The following is a 19408-nucleotide window of genomic DNA, read 5'->3' as shown; positions in this document are numbered from 1 at the left end:
AAATATTTTCCTTAATAGCCTCTGCATTTTAAAATAAGCAAAAGAAAAAGAAAGCTTATGAAGAAGAAAATGTTACACATAAATATTAATTAGTTACATTTATAGTTACACCTATAAACAAATTATCCAGAATAAAGCTGCATCCTGAATTCCTACACAGATTTAGTCATAATTGAAATATTGCAGAGAAAAAAATTATGGGGATCTGTACTTTACCTGTCAATCATCTCTTGAGGCCCCTGATCCATTCCCATTCCTTCTCTTTCTAACATCACAGCATCCAGAAAAGCATCTTCCCAGAACTGCATCTGATCCCACAGAGTTGAACGTTCTTTACCTAGTTAGCGTTGAATTTGTTAACCAAAGATCTCATATTTTTATAAGACAGAATCAGATAAACATTTTTTCCTCAAATAATAAAGTGTGATTAAACCAGATATCTTCTTTCTATGCCACTAAATGCATTACTGCTGATTTCACTTCATAAATGATTTCTAGCTGTCCTAAAGCACATACCATTTCCTTTCTTGTTCTACCAATATTCCTAAGTGAAACTGCTGCAGAATTCAGAAACAAGGAAAAGCCATACATTTGAGATCTTTTTAATGCACAGAAAAGCAGAAAGAAGAAATGATTACTCATAGAGAAGGTTTCCATGGCAGCATCCTCTAACTGGTCCCAGACAGATCCTTTATCCCTCCCTTTATAATTCCAAGCAAGCAGCAACATGGCAGCAAGAAAGAATAAAAAGAAAAGACAAATCTAAGCATTTGCTATGGATTAATGAGACAGATCAATCTCAGTTTTTCCACGAGAAATATTTCAAAATACAGTTAAATGGAGGAAAAGTTGTAACATCTCAAAGATACCACTGTATACTGATCGATACCAGACTGTGTAATGATATCTTGAGATAGTATTTTTAAATAAACATTTCAGGATTTAACTGTTTCTAAGTATCCTTAATCCATAAACAGTATAAATCATAAATACATGTTGTTGTTGATCAAAATGGTTTTCTCTGCCGAAAATTAGGGATGCCCTGAAGATTAGTTTGAAAATTAACTGCTACTTAGGGAGAGGGGGTTCTTTGCTTAGCGAATTTAACCTTCTTTAAGCACCAAACAGTAATTTTTCTTTTCTGTCTCCTCTTCCTCTGTGGGTGATCATCTTAAATTTGTGGTCTTGATAATGTATTTGCTCCAATCAGATAAACATGTAAGATAATTACAATGATAAAGCCACCTTGCACAGAGTATAGAGTAAATGAACAATTCAATACTTGCAAGCAAGTGGCAATGCTTTGAGGAAGACAGTGAAGTTACCATTTGTATGTATCTTGTCAGAGAATTCAGGCATTATAGAGAATTCATGGTAGCTTCACATCATCACTCAGATTATTTAGAAAAGATCTCAAAGACTAGAACAAGACTATGCATCAAACCAAAAGTTTACTCTTACCCAGTAGTCCCTCAAAGAGATAAACTCGTTGACTTGCATCCACTGGAACTCTTCCGGGGCTGCTGCATTTATTATCTTTCATTGCTTTTTTCAGACTATGAGATTTACCCTTTTAAAAAAGCAAACACAGGACAGAAGATTCTTATTATGTAATTAATTAAGGTAATTCTGAAAACGAAATAGTAATCTTATCGAGGAGATAAATAATTATAAGTGCAAAAGACATAAGAACCAGGATAGCCACTTCTCAAATTCCAGGCAATTAAAACACATTATTGTCCAAACATATTCATACTACATAGAAAGAGCACTTGTCATTTGTCAATCGGAATTTGCAGTGAACTATCAAGGACATGGATGTACAGTAAAGTGGGAGGTATATATGCTGGGCAGCTAAACTGGCCACCACATTTGGATTGGCAGTTCAACATTATGGATGAGCTATTCCGACAAAATTCCCTTCCACCAGATAATAGCTCTAGCTATCTCCAACACCAGAACACCTAACAAATGAAGTACTTTCTTACAAATATAGCACTAGTAGCAGAATTTGTTTCAATTTCACTGTCTGATACGGTGCCTCGTGATCCTGTTAAATTTCCAGCAATCTCCCCACCAAGGCCATCGCCAGCATTGCTGCTCAGGTCACTGTCTGCTCCTAGCGTTTCTCCAGAGCTGTTGCTCACCTGAAGAAGAAAATAAACATATTGTCTGTCTATTTATTGCCCAATATACTGTAAAGACAAAGACGCACTTACAGCATCATTAAAATTAACTAAACCTCAACATTCTACCATATCAATTAAAAATTAAATGGGAAGGTAGTGAGTGTTCCTGGTTATGTTACAAAGGGATGCCTACTGGGAATGCGGATTCAGTCTGAATATTAAGTGATCTTTGAAGGACAAAGTGTTTTTGGTTTAAGTCTTAATGTAACTTATTCAAAGGCTATAAAAAAACAAAGACTTGGACCTCATTTTATCTATTAACATATTCACTGCATTTTTAACAATAAATTAGATTCTGTCAAGCCCTGAAAGGCTGGCAGACTCAAGAAACAAGAACTACTTGGATTTCTGGAAAGATCTTTACTACCAGTATAATGAAACAGTATATTGGGCAATAAGCAGAATCTTGAAAGCCTTTCAAAGCACTTCTCCAGATCAACTTCTATCTAGCATGATTAAAGTACAGTTGTTCTGAATCTCTTTCTCATTTTCTCCCTCTCCTTTACATTTAGAGATATACACCCTCTGCAAACAAAGCAGCAAGGTCAGAATTGTTGTAAAATAAGAGACCGACAAATGTGTAACTTGCTATTTTGTTTCCAAATGTGTATAAGGTCATAATTTATCAATACAAACATAAAAGGAATATATAACAGCTTATTATAAAATTGTGTATGAATAAGGCACTCATACCTTTTGAGATGGACATGTCCTCAACTAGAGGACAGGCTTAAATAAAAATATACTGTAGAGCAGGGTTTCTCAACCAGGGTTCTATGCAACCAGAGGGTTCCATGAGAGGCCACTAGGGGTTTCCTGGGAGATCATGATTTATTTAAAAAAATATTTCAAATTCAGGCAACTTTGCATTACAGAGGTAAGTTTCATTCTTTATTTTTGTTTAAGACCACTGTTAATGCATATATACAGGCCTACACATGAAACAAATATAATAATGTTGTAACTTCTGGCCTATATTTGTGCTTGTGTTGTGCACCAGTTATGCCCTTTCCTGGATCAGGAAGCCCTTTGAACAGTCACTCATGCCCTTGTTATCTCCCATGTTGACTACTGCAACACACTCTACATGGGGCTATCTGTGAAGAGTATCTGTATCTGGAAGCTTCAGCTGGTCCAGAATGCAGCCGCACAGGCTATTTTTGGTGCCCCCAGAAGGGTGCATATAACACCTTTGCTACATGAGCAGCATTGGGTACTAGTTTGCTTCCGGGTCCAATTCAAGGTGTTGGTTATCACCTTTAAAGCCCTACATGGCATGGGGCCAGGCTACCTGAAGGACCGCCTCTTCCCCATTACATCAACCCGCCCCACCCAATCTTGCAGAGAGGGCATGCTGAGGACCCCATTGGTAGGGGAATTCCATCTGGCAGGGTCCAGGAAGCGGGCCTTCTCTGCAGTAGTGCCCGCCTTTTGGAACATCTTGCCCCCAGAAGTGAGGCTAGCCCCATCGCTCCTGGCCTTTTGGAGAAACTTGAAGACCTGGCTCTGCCACCTGGCTTGGGGCGGGGAGGAGAACAGTCATGCCTGGGGTTGGCTAGTGCCTTGAAGTACCCCTTCCACATGAAGACGGAATGAGATCACAGCCATCTGGGCTTTACTCTTATTTATATTATTAATGTTATGTAATTTTATAAGGCATTCTATATATTTATTGTTTTAGTGATTATTTTATTGTAAACCACCCAGAGTCCCTCTGGTGGGAGGAGATGGGCAGTGACAAATTTGATAGATAGATAGATAGATAGATAGATAGATAGATAGATAGATAGATAGATAGATAGATAGATAGACAGACAGACAGACAGACAGACAGACAGACAGACAGACAGACAGACTTGAGCCTGAATGTGCAGGGGCTCCCTGAGGTCTGAAAAATATTTCAACAGTTCCTCCAGGGTCAAAAAGTTGAGAAAGGCTGCTTAGAGAGTTAAAGAGAAAGCATAACCAAAAGCATATACACAGCACCTATAACTTACAGATTAGAAAAAAATGCACATACATAAGAAAGTCTGAAAATAACTGCTAAAATCAAACCCAGACATTTTGTTTTGGCATGCCCTACCACTGTGCTAACTTCAGAATCTTGGCTGGTGCTTCGGATCATAACAGCAGGCCCCACACTTGCCACAGAATCCAGATCACTCTTCTGAAATCATGAATTGACAGGAAGCAAAATAATACACATTAGACATTCCTGTTTCAATCTGGAGGTTTAGTCAAAATGGTCTTTGGGAGTTGGGGGTAATTGGGACAATTTATCACCTGCCCAAGGATCTACAAATTTAAATGGTTAAAAAAGGTACATCCATATTTCTCTAGACTATCACACCCACACTAAAAGGCAGGATTCTTTTACAAGGTGACAAGAAGTTTTCACAACATACCCATTCCAAGCTGAACAGCTACACTTACCTGGGAGCTGGAGGTTAAGCTTAGACCACTGTCTGCACTAATCTGGGATTTCTTCTCATCTGTCTCTCCCAAGTCAAAGAAGTGTTTTGTACCTTCTGACCCTAATCAAAGCAAAGTAAATGATCTTATTAATATGAGGGAAAAAAAAGAATTATAGGGCAGAAAACTGGAGCTGTGAATGGACAGTACCAAGAGAGGACCCATAGAATCTTCTTTTTCTTCCCTATTTGCTCAATACCATGGAGTAACAATATAGCCCAGTTTTTTTACAGCCAACTATTTTGTCCAATATGTCAATGCACCTGAGAAACAAACAATCTTAAACAGTTACTACTAGGAAAGGAAGGTAACAAAGCAGGCATCAAATTAATACAAAGCATGCCAAACAGTCATCACATCACTCTGGACAGCCATACCTTTACCATTTGTATGTAAGATTTGTTCTGATCCTGCTTGCTTTTTAGAAAGGAATATTTCTTACTGTTTGACATTTTTTACACAATCCAATATACTGATTTTTTCCTCTACTTGTCTGACTAGCAAATGGAAAAACTAACCAACCAACCAAAAAGCAATAATCAGTAATTTGTATGCCACAAATAAAGGTAAAACATGGACTTTGGAGGGAAAATTACAGAGACTGAAAGGATGAAATAAATGGCTCTCCAGAGTTTGTAATAACAAAAGTGAAACAGTAAGAGTGTACATTTCAGCTGCTGAGATGACATGCACTGATTATCCCATCCTCTTCATAAATAATATAGAAGCCAAAGAGATTCATGCAGTTCACCTTTTAAAAAAAACTCTTGTCTGGTGAAATGTTAGAAAATGGATGAAAGGAGAGACAGAATTGGGAAGGGTTGGAAAGCACTGTGCAATGGGAGTAAGGAGGCAAGAGAAAAATATACTACAGACTACACAGGTTCACCATTAAGATTTCAGAAGGGAGAAGAGACTGAGCACAATGCTTCTGCCATAGCCATATCTGCCAACTGTTCCATAACAGGGACACATGACCAGCATTTGGAGGGTTTTTCTTTTAATTACAGGACAAATACATGAAATGTCATCTGGCAACACCTGGTACACAATCAAGTAATGCCTTACATACCACTAAATAGTAAGAGTTGGGAATTAAAAGTGTGAGTGGGGTTATACCACATACCTACTAGTAGACAGTATCAATACAAAAAAAGTAAAATGGGGAACAAGAATGTGAAAGACAAAGAATATCTAAAGTGTTCTTGAACAGAAGGGCATTTAGTATAAATTTCTGGGATGATCATATTATTCAAAAATGGTAAACTATACAAAAGATATTTAGTTAATCCAAAAATGCGATGTAGTTGTATATATTCCCATGACATTTCATCAAGAATCCTCTGCATAGAATATATTTTAAAGCACTCAAAAAGTAACTGACAGCAGTTTGTTAATGTTTGGCTTAAGTGATTCAAAATTTATTTCCAAACATGGTTGCAAATAAATGACTCTGATTATGTCAGATTGCTTTGCAGGAAATAAAGGAAAGTGGATGAGCAAAAACCATGGGCCCTACTTTCAGATAATTCTACCCTTGGCTGATAGGCGTTTTGCAGCATTTGCAGCATTTAGTAATTACTCATTTAGTAATTCAGGGAGCCTAAACATGAACTGATTAATGCATAGAATATCTAATAAATTACTAATGGTAGAGAACGTAGATTTCTGATCATAGTGAAATGATTTGACTGATGGGGTACTTGATGTTCATAATACTGCTGGAAGTGAAAGGATATGAGCAGAGAATGTCATTTCTTTATAAATTAACTCAAATATATACCACCACTTGTTTTTCAATTAACTGTATGCACATTTGTGCACACGTGCATACACATACATATCAGTAACAAACAAAAACATCTTTAAGCACTTGGTCATCCAAAGGCAAACAATAATTGTGAGGAGGACAAGTTTTAATTAAAGTAAATTGAATTTTATTTGACTAGGACAACCTTATTTTGAAGTATGTATTCACTAAAGGCAATAGGGATTAAATTTAGAGAATACAAGAGATTTATCTATTACAAAAATCAAGGGAGCAGTCTTATATACAACCACCTTGGAGTAAACCTTACTAAACTCAGTAACTTACCCCTGAATAGCCATCCAGCGAATACTGTATTATAGTATTATATGAATGCATCGTACTGCATTTAAATTATGCGGTTAATTTCTCTGCATACCAATGGCCCACTCAAAATTTATTTTTTAGAGCATGAGACATTTATGCAAAGCCAAATTTTTAACTAGTTCTTTTATCAGAGTAAGGGAAAAATCTCTCAACAGTCCTCATCTTTCTCGATTTTCCTTTAAATATATGGTTTTAAAAATAGAATCAGAAAGATCAAATATCTGCAGCAGATGAACTAGCATAATGTTCAGCTTTAAGATAGGAAAGAAGATAACTTAAGACCTCCTTGAAAGGAGCATATTTTAAAAAGCCTCAGAAACTGTAATATATAAATTTGATCCAGCTTCCTTAATGAGTCAAATGGATATTTTGATTAAATGCTACTGTTAAATCGTGAATTTAGAAGCTCTACATTTGTAGTATTTAGTAGTGATATTTATTATTATTTAGCTGGAGTTCCTAACATGGTGTCTATGGGCACTGATGAATCTGTGAATACCTGTCTTGCTAAATGCCAATGAATACTTTGCTAGAAAATCAATTTCCCTGATTTTTCAGTATTATTTCTAAATTTGTATTAGAATGAGAAGCTAGCATATTACAAAACAAAATGCCAGCTTCACTTTTATTTACAAAAATGTCTCCCAGCACCACCATGGGCCTTAGAGGCACACTTAGAAAATAAAAATGGTGCACTGATCTAGTCCTAGGCTTTACTTTGAAGTGTGTCTTCTGGCTCAGAAAAAAATAGTAGCTGGTAAATAGCAGGGAGCATCCAAAGGAAAAAAGAACTGATAGGGAGCATTCTTATCAGTCTGCCTTTTGATAAAAGGTTGTTTTTAGCAATGTACAAACATTTCATCCTCACAAGTTTTGTCACCGGAATGGTCATTTGCGGGTTCTAAACTCAAAACAAAACATGAATATTTTTGAGAGTTTTGTTTCTGACTCAGAAAAAATTTGGCTGTTTCAGGAAACACTTAAAGCCTTTCAACTACTGTCATTTTTTGTCTTCTGCCTGGATTGTCCATTTCAAACTTTTCCCAGCCTAGCCATGTATGTTCCTGTGGCTATTGGTTTAGAATGAATGAGGTGACCTGGTGGTAGACCACTGAATGGAAAGCAGCAGTAAAGTTAGATGGAGGAAGATGTGCTTGTTATATTGCCTGACCTGCCAAGTTGCCATTTTTTTAAAAAAATGGTTTTCTCCAGGGAAATTAGAAGTGGAAGGATTGCACTTAAGAGTTGTTTTTTTCTTTTTTGCACATAAAGTTGGGAGGATGCATGCTGTGCTGGCCTAATTTTCAACTAGGTAATGAAAAGGTGTGTGCATATTCCTGTGTTTCACACACAAGTCCTGTTAATGCTCTTGAGGTAGTATAGAAGCAAAGTCTACAAGTACAAAGTTGGTTTGATTCACTTGTTACATATGGCAAACCAATGGAGAACTTTCAGCATAAACACCTTACAATCCCTGGTCGCTGCACTGGTTAGCAGCCTAGTTGCCACATTTTACACCAACGGCCACTTCTAGATAACCCCATTTAGAGTGCATTATAATAATCAAGGTGGGATGTAATCAAAGCATGGACAACTGATGCCAAATGTGACTCAGTAGCAATCACAGCTGGTGTACATGCTGCTTGCCACAGCTACCATCTGTGAATCCAACAACAGTGAGGATCAAGGTTTTTTTAAAAAAGAAAAAAGAAATGTAATCAACTCCCGTCCTGAAAGTTTCCTATGTACTAACAGTCCCTCTGTCTTCTCTGTATTGGATGTCAGTTTGTTATCTTTACTCCAGCCTATTACGGAAGTTACGGAATGTTCAAGGATATTGTTTTCTTGGAATTGGATGGGAAGGAACAGCAGAAATACTGCTGACACCCCACTCTAAAGTTCCAGATGGTTTCATCTAGCTGTAAACAGCATAGGAGACAAGATGAAACACTGCTGCAGACACTGGAGGTTAATGGTCCAGATGTCAAACTGTAGTTACACAGTACCACCTTTTAGATACAAGCCAAAAAAGAAGAACAAGAACCACTGCAAACTGGTCTCATAACTCCCATCCTGCCAGACAGTCTAAAAGGTTATATGGTTAATGGCATAAAAAGCTGCCAAGTGGACCAGGAGAATCAGCAGGACTGCAGTTGACTTTGCCACGTAGGTTATTCATCAAAGAGAAGTGCCCACCATCCCAAAACAATTGATGGTGTATGGTAATATATATTTAATTCAGCAGCAAACTAGCTGGAAACCACTTTGAGTGAAGTGAAAGTGTTAGCAGTTTCATTTCTAAAGATTCATGTGGGCAGTGGAGCAAAACTGTATATGAGAGTGCTCTGCTTTCAAGCCTCACCCTGCATTTATTTTGTCAACTCACAAATTTAATTTATTACGTATTATCAGATATCTTGCCTTCTTGGTGCTAGCTCAATCTACTTTTTAAGTGCAGCTTTTGGTACACAACAAAAAACTGAATGCAACGTTCAACCCCAAAAGACTGATTATTCTGTAACCAATTAAACAGTAAAACTATTTTCAAGATTTGACCAAAGCTTAATTTAATCAGTGGTATAGTATGGGCAAACCACACGTTATATTACAGATGTATGTAGCAAAACATCAGTATTTTCTTTTATATAATGCTGGCAGGAAAGGGCACTCTGTAAAAGAAAAAAACAGAGTATTTCACTTTTTCCTAACAAACTATTTCCTCTTTAACTTCCCTCCCATTTTCCACAGTCATCAATGTCATGGTGTTTTTTGTTTCTAATCAGCAGTTACTCAAAATTAATGGTATGTGTATGTGTACACTTATGCACAATTATATATGTGCATGTTTACTGGAGTTATTATTTGTGAGCGCTCACAGCTACAAATCATACCAGAAGATTGCAGTTGGCTTTGGCTGTTTCCTAAACACAGTAATAAAGAACTATAGCTTTAAAAACAATGTACAAGTCTTGTCTTCCATTACAAGTTAATCATAGTTGGTCATGTAATTCCCCAGTTATTTTAACCTCAAAGTAACTGATCATTACTATTGAAAATAAATGATAGATCATTAAATTTGCAAACCCCTATTGCTGAAGGAATAGGACAAAAAACTCTGCACACAAAACATTCTTTCAATGAAAATATTGCAGAAGCTGTAGGCATGCCTTCCTAAGAGAGAAACCCATCAAAACCCTTTTTAAAATAAATTCAGTGGTAAGAAAGGATTTGAAACTCAGCCAGAGGAGCTAAAGCATTTTTCTCTCTCCTCATACAGGAAAGGGCTCGTCAAGGTAACTCAACACTATGTTTCTTTATAAAATGACCTCCCTGGTCTGTCCTATGGCTCATGTAACATGGGTGTTCAATCAAAAGCTTAAGGAGTTGGCAGTTATGGGGAGGCTATGGGGGAGTATTATGTTTCTGTCCTTTTATTGTTTTCCTTACTCAGTTTTTCCAAAGCTTTTTGTTTTGTCACTTCCTGGTGCTTGTTCCACAATTCTACTCAAGATGCAGTGCAAGCAGGAGAGAAAGACAGAAGAAGTATCAAATGCTGATCAGAGGTGGAAATGGAAACAAAAACAAAAGTAAGCCACCCAACCCTCACTGCCAAAACAGAGATTAATGAAAACTGGCATGTGAAGAAATAATTACTTCTTCAGCTAGATCAGGAGCAGAGGCCTCCATTATCTTAATAAACAAATGCTTTTTAAAAGAATCACATGCAATTTGCTGGCTGAGAAAAATAACTCTGAGACTCACCTACCTGATCTCATCTGACTTCACAGAAATTACAGATTATAAAGAGATTTTGTCAGGTGCTTTATGCCCAACATTTAAATTTCTTGTGTCTCCAAAATAATACTTCTAGCCAACATACTTTTTTCATACACGTTTAGTCTGGATTCAGCTACCCCCATCGTGATTGTTGGACTTTACCTACTGTTCTTCTTTGTATTGTGTGTTCTTGAATATGTATTGACTAAATTGCAAAAAGAATTTAAAAAGGGAAAAGGAAAGAGGAAGCCATTCTGTTCAAATACTGCCCAGAACAACTTTAATCAATTCACAGTACTCTCCCAGCTATGTTAAAAAGGGTTTTCTGAGAGAGATCCATATAGAAAGAGCAATATTTGTTCAGAATTCAAGCACCCCAAAAGTAGGTAAAAATGCAATCTACATAGCAAACCAACAACCATTTTACATTTCTAGGAGGTTTTCATTCCTGCACTGAAAAAATGTCAGGACCTTCCAGGTACTGGCTTAGTGGCATAATATCAAATCAGATTGCTAGAAAACTCAAGTTAAATCAGTGCAATTTATAGAAGGAAGCAGAAGCTAGGAAACTTAAAAGGGAAGGTGAAAACCTAGCTCCCCCCCCAAAAAAGGTTTGAAATACTGGGTTGAATTATTTCTTACTATTCTGCAATGAAAGGAAAGCATGGAAAAAACCTTAATAGAGCAAGAAGTTATTGAAGGTTAAGAGAGTGGGATTTCACTGTGATGAAACAATGACAGAACAAACTGCAGCTTCCGGAAAATTAAATCAGTTTCCCCATAGTTTATTTGGTAAAGGAACAACTAACAGTCTAAATATGGGAATAGCAATTGGTACTTATATAGCTTTTACTGTAATGAAATAATTACCGTAACAGTGGTATTTATTCATATTAAACTGAAAATGACCCCCACGTTCACTGATTTGTCTAATATTAGTAGTGAACATATAACAGCTGTTCATCTTTCCTTACTTATTGTCATTCTGATTGTTTGCTATGCATATTGGTACAGGATTCAGTATCTATTAACCTCAAATTATGGCAGATGACTCGTTAGCAAAAAAGTTATATAAACTAATTTGCAATAAATTTAGAATCTTTCTATAGTGTCCTGAGATTGAATAATCTGTTTCCCCTGCACATAGATAGTTATTTCTGCTACTACCCTTCAAATCCTGTTTTTTTTTGTTGTTTAATCTTGAAAATCAAAAAATTTAGACACTAACCTATCAATTCAGATAACAGAGCTAAAGAAGAGACAATCATTCAGAAAATTGTCTAGATGTTTTTCTATCTGGATAGTGCAGTAATTCCAAACCTAATGGAACTCTATGTAATATATAGAGTTCTGTATGTTACTATAAATACTTAGACACAAACATTTGTTTCTTAGGAATACATAAGAGGATAAAGCATTAAAGTGTAGTTTTGCTGAAAAAAGAAAGACAATGATATAGGAATACCCATGAGTCCAAATACACATAACTGTAATCCTATTTACACTGTATATACATAGCACCGGGTCTAAGAACTCAGTGGGATTTGCTTCCAAATAAAAATGAATAGATCAGACTGTAAAATAATCTGCACTTATATATTAGTCAGCCAATCATTTGTATATGCACTTCCAAGAAACATCCCATTAAAGACCAGACTACCAATTTGTTTATAGTAATCCTTACTCAACTTGATGTAATTAAAGTCTGTGATGTCAGTATCATACAGTAGTCTCCAAATTTAAAAAAGGAAATTAACACATCCAAAATGTTGAGTTAATACTTGTTCAAAATGTGAGAAGAACATACATGACTAGTCTTTGCAAACTAAGTGAGAGTGAAGCACACTACTGGAGCAATGAAGGGAATAATGTTTCAATGGGAAAGATGCAAGTAGATTCTAATGCCAATGCACAACCACTTTCGTGCATTCCACAAATATTTAAATACACACCAATAGAAGCTACAAAATTTTCCTCCTTTAAACTCCTTGTGTCAAACTCCCTTGGCCCTTTCCCTGAGGGGCTTGGTGCCCTTGGCATGAGCTGAGGTACTTGTAGTTGCACCTTGGGTTTCGGTTCCACCCTCCTGGCTAAAATAGGATCTTTGCCAACCGGAGTGATTGCTCCATCTGTTGGGCTTCGCTTTCTTTTTTCAGGCTCTTTAAAAGAAAGGAAGACAGAGAGATAAGCAGCCAAAAAAAATAAGAACAAATAAACATGCCAACAACAATCAGAAGAGAGGGAATGAGAAAAGATGAGAAAAGGGGCTAGACAGATGGTGTTAATTCTTTACAAGTCATGAAAAAAACCTCTCACATCTAGATCTCACCATCAGTTTAAGAGAAATTCACAAAACACAGACAAAATCTAAGATATTGAAACTTGGTTATCTTAAGGATGGCCCCTTCTGACATGAATTTAGCTGGCTACTAAATTTTGGCTTGGAAACTACTTTAGTACTTTTCTACTTAAGGGGAAATTCCCCTATAACAGGTAACCTTATGTTGGCCCTACACTGAAAAACTTTTGCCAAACTTAATGTATTTTCAGTATCAGGTCAAGAAATGTTATTGCCAATGCCTTTTAGCATACTCAATTAATATTTATTGTTTTATAATGGTTATAGTATTTGTTCTATGCAACAGATTGTACTATTTTCCAAACCAGTTGGGAAGATTTGCCAGAAAAGTATCTTAAAATAATTTCAGTAGGTAATAAAAAAAAAAGAAAATAACGTTTATTATGTGCAATTTTTAAGAGCACTTCCTTCACAAATGTACTGAAGGATCAAGAGAATATATGCTCATTCTGCATTCAAACTATCAGCAAGGCATGGTTCCATCAATTATAAGCAATATTTTTATGTGGACTCAGATGCTGGTGCCATGAATAGTAAGGATAGGAGTTGACATTTTGCCTTCATTCCCTACTTATGGTCTTCTTGGACATATAGGTAGGCTTCCACTAGAAGGAGGATCTTGAATTAGATGAAAGTTTCATCTGTTTAAGCCATGCTTTTATATGCTTTTAATCAATGTCACACGATGGTTTGTGAATCTAATTGACGTCAGTCTTTTTTAAGAAAGTCACCCTATTAATAATGCTTTGACACTCCATTAAAGGATTGGCCTATATTTTGTCAGGGAAATAGATGAACAGAAATATTAATTTGATATGCTATATTGAAGCTTACATCTATTTTTATAATTGGATTAGACATCCCAAAATCATGGCTGGTTTCTATGCACAAACATTTTTAAAGAATACTGTATGTCTATTGTTTTGGAACTCTCTTTAAAGCAATGCCCTGTTGTGGCATGCTTCCTTACCAATCAGGCCACCACTGACAGAAGCCTTGTTTCATATAATAAGAGATTTATATATGCCAGCTTCAACTGTTCACAAAAGTGACATTTAAATATAGGATATCTGTTAAGGCAAAAGGTGAACAGGAAATGTAAATGTAGATTTGTTTGTTCGTTTCGATCACTTCTGTCCATTTCCAGCTTTTCGAACAAGTGTGGAGTAGGCCTGTACAAACCATCTGAAAGTTGTGTTTTGCAGGTATGTTCTGGGTGCAAGCATCCTCTTCCAAAGCTCACACAGCTGCTTTGAAGGTTTTCCCTGACTTTGCTGACCGTCCCACCTGGGGAAGCTTTTAAAGCAGCCAAGCTGAGTCTTTTGGAGAATAAGGTTGCTCTAATGCTTTTATTCTTCAATCAAACAATAAGCTTTGTAAAGCACCCTCTTGAATAAATCATTAAACTCTTCAACTGTAGACCTGCTCTAGATCATGCCTCCAACTTAAATGCATATCATTTCCACACTAATATAAAACAATTAAATAATTAAACAAATAACCAAATGGGGGGCTCCTATTCATTGTCTTTAACCAGAGAAGCTAGGAAGTCAAGTATGTTTTATTCCTATACTTTACAAGAGATTGGACTAGATTCATTTTGTACTCCTAGTTTTCCTATCACCTCCCATGTCCCTGAAAGTAGCCAAATTTCAGAGAAGAAACGTACAAACTCTACCTGCTTTGTGAACCTCTTTCCCTGTTATCAATTCATGCAACGAGCCAGGTTGATGATGGAAGGATGTGTGCTGCATTCATTGCCTGTCTCTTATTCATTACAGTTTAATCATTCCCCACTGTGCTTCATGTAACAATTAGATAATGATAATGATCATCTTAATGCTGATTTGCTAAAAAATAATTCAGCGGAATATGCATTCTGAACAAAATGAATCAAACTGTCAATCAGGCAGTTCCATATAACTTAGATCAATAACGGTTGCACCTCACCTTTAACATTATGTCTCTTGAATGAATGCCGTATGTATGAAAGAGCAGAAACACCAACTTCAGGATCTAAAACTATTTTTGCAGGGGCCTCACTTTAATTCTGAAGCAAGGACAATATCTGATTGTCTTTGCCTGCTTGTTTCTCTCAGTCATTCACACATATATTGCTTTAAACCAACAAAGCAAGGCAAACAGTTATTTTATAACTGACACATTCTAATAATTAGTCACAGCTGTTTTATAGCCTCTACTTAATGATAAAGTCCATAGAATTATTGACTGTGGCAGGCTAGATTTAGTTCTGCAACATGAGGCTTTCCACAATATTTATTTATGATACATTAATATTTAGTATTCTCTTACCTTTGTTATAGTAATGGGTATGAGCTATTTCTAGCAAGCCAAACACACTTGCCATTCCCCCAAGTCCAGCATTTGCATATGACTGCTCAAGGCTTGATACTGTACATTTTAGTAAATCCAGCATTCCTTTATAAACCTTTCGGTTAATCTCCTAAAACAAAAAGACTCATCTGTAAGAATGCTTTGTCAATCAGAAGCCAATTCCACAGCCCTTCCAAGGTATTATTCAAAAAGCCACAATTCCCTTGCATTTTAATTCATTTTCTATTATTTGATTGTGCTTTCTGTAACTTAAAACAAAGGAAACTATCATTTCATCCTATTAGTCCCTTTAGCTTAGTATTTTCTAAACTTCTTGACAACTTCTCTGCAAGACACAATATTCTCTTAGACTAGACATTGTTTTATGGTATTTCCATTCATTTCTCTTAAAAATGGATCTCCAAAGATGGTGCTGATTCTTACGCATATTCTCTCACATCCACATGTATGTATGTATGTATGTTTGTATGCCCTCAGGCATGGAAGCTCACTGGTGACTTTGGGCCAGTCAATCTCGTTCAGCCCAACCTACTTTCGCAGGTGGTTGATGGGGGAAAAATTGGAGGAGGGAATGCTATCTATGGCACCTTCAGCCTTCAGGTATAAATCTTACAAATAAATATTTTTGGCATTTTGTTTCTTATACTGTTTAACATCTTTAAGAAACTATTGGTGGAGTATCAGGATGTCAAACGACATCTAGTTCTACTTCTTTCCATTTTCAGATCCCAAGGGTCAGTGAACCTTTAAACCAGTGCTTGGAACAGTTTTGGATTAGACACAAGTGAATAAACTGAGATATAATTAAGGTAGAGATATTATTGGCTGAGTAATCTGAGAATCCTAGAGATGCATATTTACTTTTGACTGTATTATGCTTTCCCTGTAGCAAATGATTCTTAGCCTGAGAGTGCTCAAGGATCCAGCAGGCCTCCTGGAAACTTACCAACTCCATCTGGTATGCTGCGTTCACATTTAGCTCAAAAATTCTGACTCTTCTTCATCATCCCTGTCCTAGTCATTGTCATAATATGCTTTATGTGGGACTGTCCCTAGATTTACTGAGAAATTTCAGCTGCCATAGAGCTGGAGCAAACTGATGGGATCATGTTTCCTTCAACTGTATCATCTACTCTGACTTTTAATGGCTGATGAAAAGGAACCGTTATGGGAAGCAGGGTTTTATGGTGGTAGGGAATTTTTTATATGTCATAATATATTATAATTCTGTAAACTGAGAATCTATGAAAGTTGGCAATATAGAAATTAAGTTAATAAATAATTTCTGAATGCAAATTAAGGTACTTCAAACTAAAAAAAAGTGAAAGGTCACCTGTGCAAGCACCAAGTCATGTCTGAACCTTTGGGGCGACGCCGCTTTCGCGACGTTTTCTTGGCAGACTATAGAGCAGGGTGGTTTGCCATTGCCTTCCCCAGTTGTCACCTTCCCCAGCAAGCTGGGTACTCATTTTACCAACCTCAGAAGGATGGAAGGCTGAGTCGACCTGAGCTGGCTACCCAAGAATCCAGCTTCTGCTGGCATGGAACTCAGGTCGTGGGGAGAGTTTCAGCTGCAATACTGCCACCTACCACTCTGTGCCACACAAGGCTCTTTATCACCCCTACTTACTTACTTCAAACTAAGTAATTGGTTAATACCTTTAAATCCCTACTTGTAGTATTGTCTTCTTAAACACTTAGTGTTAATGATAATATTGGGTGCTCTTCTGCCCATACTAGGAAGTGAGCTCATTCAGAAAGGCCTTCCTCAGTTTTCTACTGTCAGCTGTAAATAGCACTTCTCAGTTAAGCTGATCATATTTAACAGCTCTTAGGAAGAGATACTTGGCCAAGTACTATCTACATTTCACTAGAAGTTACTAACAGTTTTCTTTCAGCAAACAATCTCTTCATTGATCTATAACATTCGCTCCATTACTTTATATTATTTTATTCCTTTTATTTTAAGACTTGTAGTAGCAGTTTCATTGTGAGCCACCTTAGATAAACTTCAGTACAGAAACTCATGACAAAAGTCATTCATAGATGGATAAGGAAAAAAAGTGAAAATAAAACTAACCACATCCTGGACAACATCCTGTCGAGCATCCTCTTCTGACTGGATAGTACGATTAAGCTTACTTAATACAAACATACGGAGTTGCTCACTTTCCAGGAGACGACGGACTCTCTTCATGTTTAACCAACCAACTCCTTGTCCATCTAAGACATTGTGCACCACCTCTTTCAAGAACTGCTGATTTTCACTATAAGAATGAGGCATATAGTAGAAAAAAAGAATGTAATCAACCCAAAACTTCTATAGGCTTTCTATTATTATTATATTATTACTAAAAGAAAGATCTTTTTTTTCTGTATAATAGCATTTCTCAATATTCTTGGATTGCAGGACTTAAGTACTGAGGGCATATAATAAGTTTTTTTGCTTCATATAGCATCTCTAAGCCCCATTTTTTATAAATCAACCATATATTCTTTTTTTTTCCAAAGAAAACATGTTACTTTAGATAAAGAAGAAGCAACTTGGGCTGCTGAGGGCCAGACCATAGCCATATTCAGAGAGGAATGTAGTAATTTGTTGGAAAAAGCATACAACTGATACAAAATGCAGCAGTCTGCCTACCTGCAGATGAGAACCGATAATGTAACACTAGGCTTTGAGGGAAATATTCAGAAGCCATTACAAAAACAAAAAGGGCAGAAACCCTTGAGCCCTGAGAAGGGAGATAGGATTAAGAAGAGACTCAGCCTGACTCCTCACTGGGATATAAGAGGGAGGGAAAACACAGACTTTCAAGATTCTGCTATCTCAATAAAGCTTAGTTCCAGTTTTTTTGTGGAGTCTCTTCCCTTACCTGGAGAATAACAAAGCATTGACAATTATGGTTCCACCCTTCTGGAACAGCCTATATCCAGAAACTCATATTTCACCTTCTGTTATCAGGCTTAGGAAGGTGATTAAGATTGAGATTTTTCATAGTACTTTTTATTTTTAAGACCGCTGCCAGAGGATAGATGCAAGGGAGTGGTGTTCTTTTAGCTGTATTTTTATGTTGTTGTATGTTTTATATTTTAACTGTAAAATTGTAACTATGCGGGATTTCACTGGCAGTCTCACTCCCTCAGGTCCTGCTATACTACGTCATCATGGTGGAGTGTTCCTGGGGAGGATGAGAGAAGAATACAGGCAATGTGTGCCAAGAGTATATACCCCAGGAGGATCACCTAAGGCATGAAAGTCATCCCAGCTATACAAAGCAGGCACCTATATTGGACAGCAGCAATATAGGAAGATGTTGCATATGGATGATCACATCAGGGACAAGAGCAAAGGCATAATTTCATATCGTGCAGGAGAAGACAATGGTAAACCACCCCTATATTTTACCAAGAAAGTCAGATGGATAGACAGTATAAAATGATTGACAATATAGTACAAGATGATGGGCCCCCTCAGGCTGGATAGCACTCAACACTCTACTGAAGAATAGTTGAAGACCTTTCGGAGTACTAATGGTATTTATAATATGGCTAGATTAAAGCCTTCAGGAGGTCCAGTTGCTGATGTTGCCATGCAGGAAAAGAAAATCCAAAACTTCAAAGGCAGAATTACAGTGGGAACATGGAACAGAAAGCATGAATATGGGAAAACTCAACATAATGAAAGATGAAATGAATTGACTATACATCCATATTTTAGGCAAACTGAAATGGATGAGAATTGGGTACTTTCAGTCAAAAGATCATACTGCTTACTACTCAAAATATGAAAAACAGCATTGCCTTCATAGTTGGGAAGGATATGGCAAAGACAAACTCAGGTACAATGCAGTTACTGATAGAATAATATCAATTAGACTCCATGGACAACCCTTTAATTAGATAGTTATCCAAATCTGTGCTCCAACCACTGATTCAGAAGAAGAGGAGGTTGGCAAGAATTATAGTCAAGTTCAATCTGAAAGTGCCAGAACTTGCAAGCAAGATATACTGCTTGTGGTTGGAGACTGGAATCTTAAAGTTGTAAATATTAAGTAAGAAAATGTAGTTCAGCTCTATGGTCTAAGAAACAGAAATGAAGTGGAAGAATGACTTACAAGT

At 36.8% G+C, this 19408-nt stretch overlaps 1 protein-coding gene across 17 annotated transcripts in view; it reads right to left on the bottom strand.

The window, feature by feature from the left end:
* MADD (MAP kinase activating death domain) overlaps window positions 1–19408 on the bottom strand; it is a 112811-nt gene that overhangs the window by 31563 nt on the left and 61840 nt on the right. For 4 of the 17 annotated variants that reach the window (XM_063289709.1, XM_063289712.1, XM_063289710.1 and 1 more), the window contains 10 exons: window positions 17367–17553; window positions 15245–15395; window positions 12525–12731; window positions 10243–10296; window positions 4623–4723; window positions 4273–4356; window positions 1989–2147; window positions 1462–1570; window positions 639–701; window positions 217–337 (listed from right to left, as the gene is read on the bottom strand). In XM_063289709.1, the coding sequence (XP_063145779.1) occupies window positions 217–337; window positions 639–701; window positions 1462–1570; window positions 1989–2147; window positions 4273–4356; window positions 4623–4723; window positions 10243–10296; window positions 12525–12731; window positions 15245–15395; window positions 17367–17553 (1236 nt within the window). The remainder of the gene's footprint in view (window positions 1–216; window positions 338–638; window positions 702–1461; window positions 1571–1988; window positions 2148–4272; window positions 4357–4622; window positions 4724–10242; window positions 10297–12524; window positions 12732–15244; window positions 15396–17366; window positions 17554–19408) is intronic. The other 13 variants (XM_063289713.1, XM_063289717.1, XM_063289719.1 and 10 more) reach the window with 6 other exon arrangements.

Source organism: Candoia aspera, chromosome 1 (genome assembly GCF_035149785.1).
Source record: "Candoia aspera isolate rCanAsp1 chromosome 1, rCanAsp1.hap2, whole genome shotgun sequence".
Lineage (NCBI taxonomy): Eukaryota > Metazoa > Chordata > Lepidosauria > Squamata > Boidae > Candoia > Candoia aspera.
Note: the sequence above shows the minus strand (reverse complement) of the source record. Positions and strands in the feature narration are given on the sequence as shown.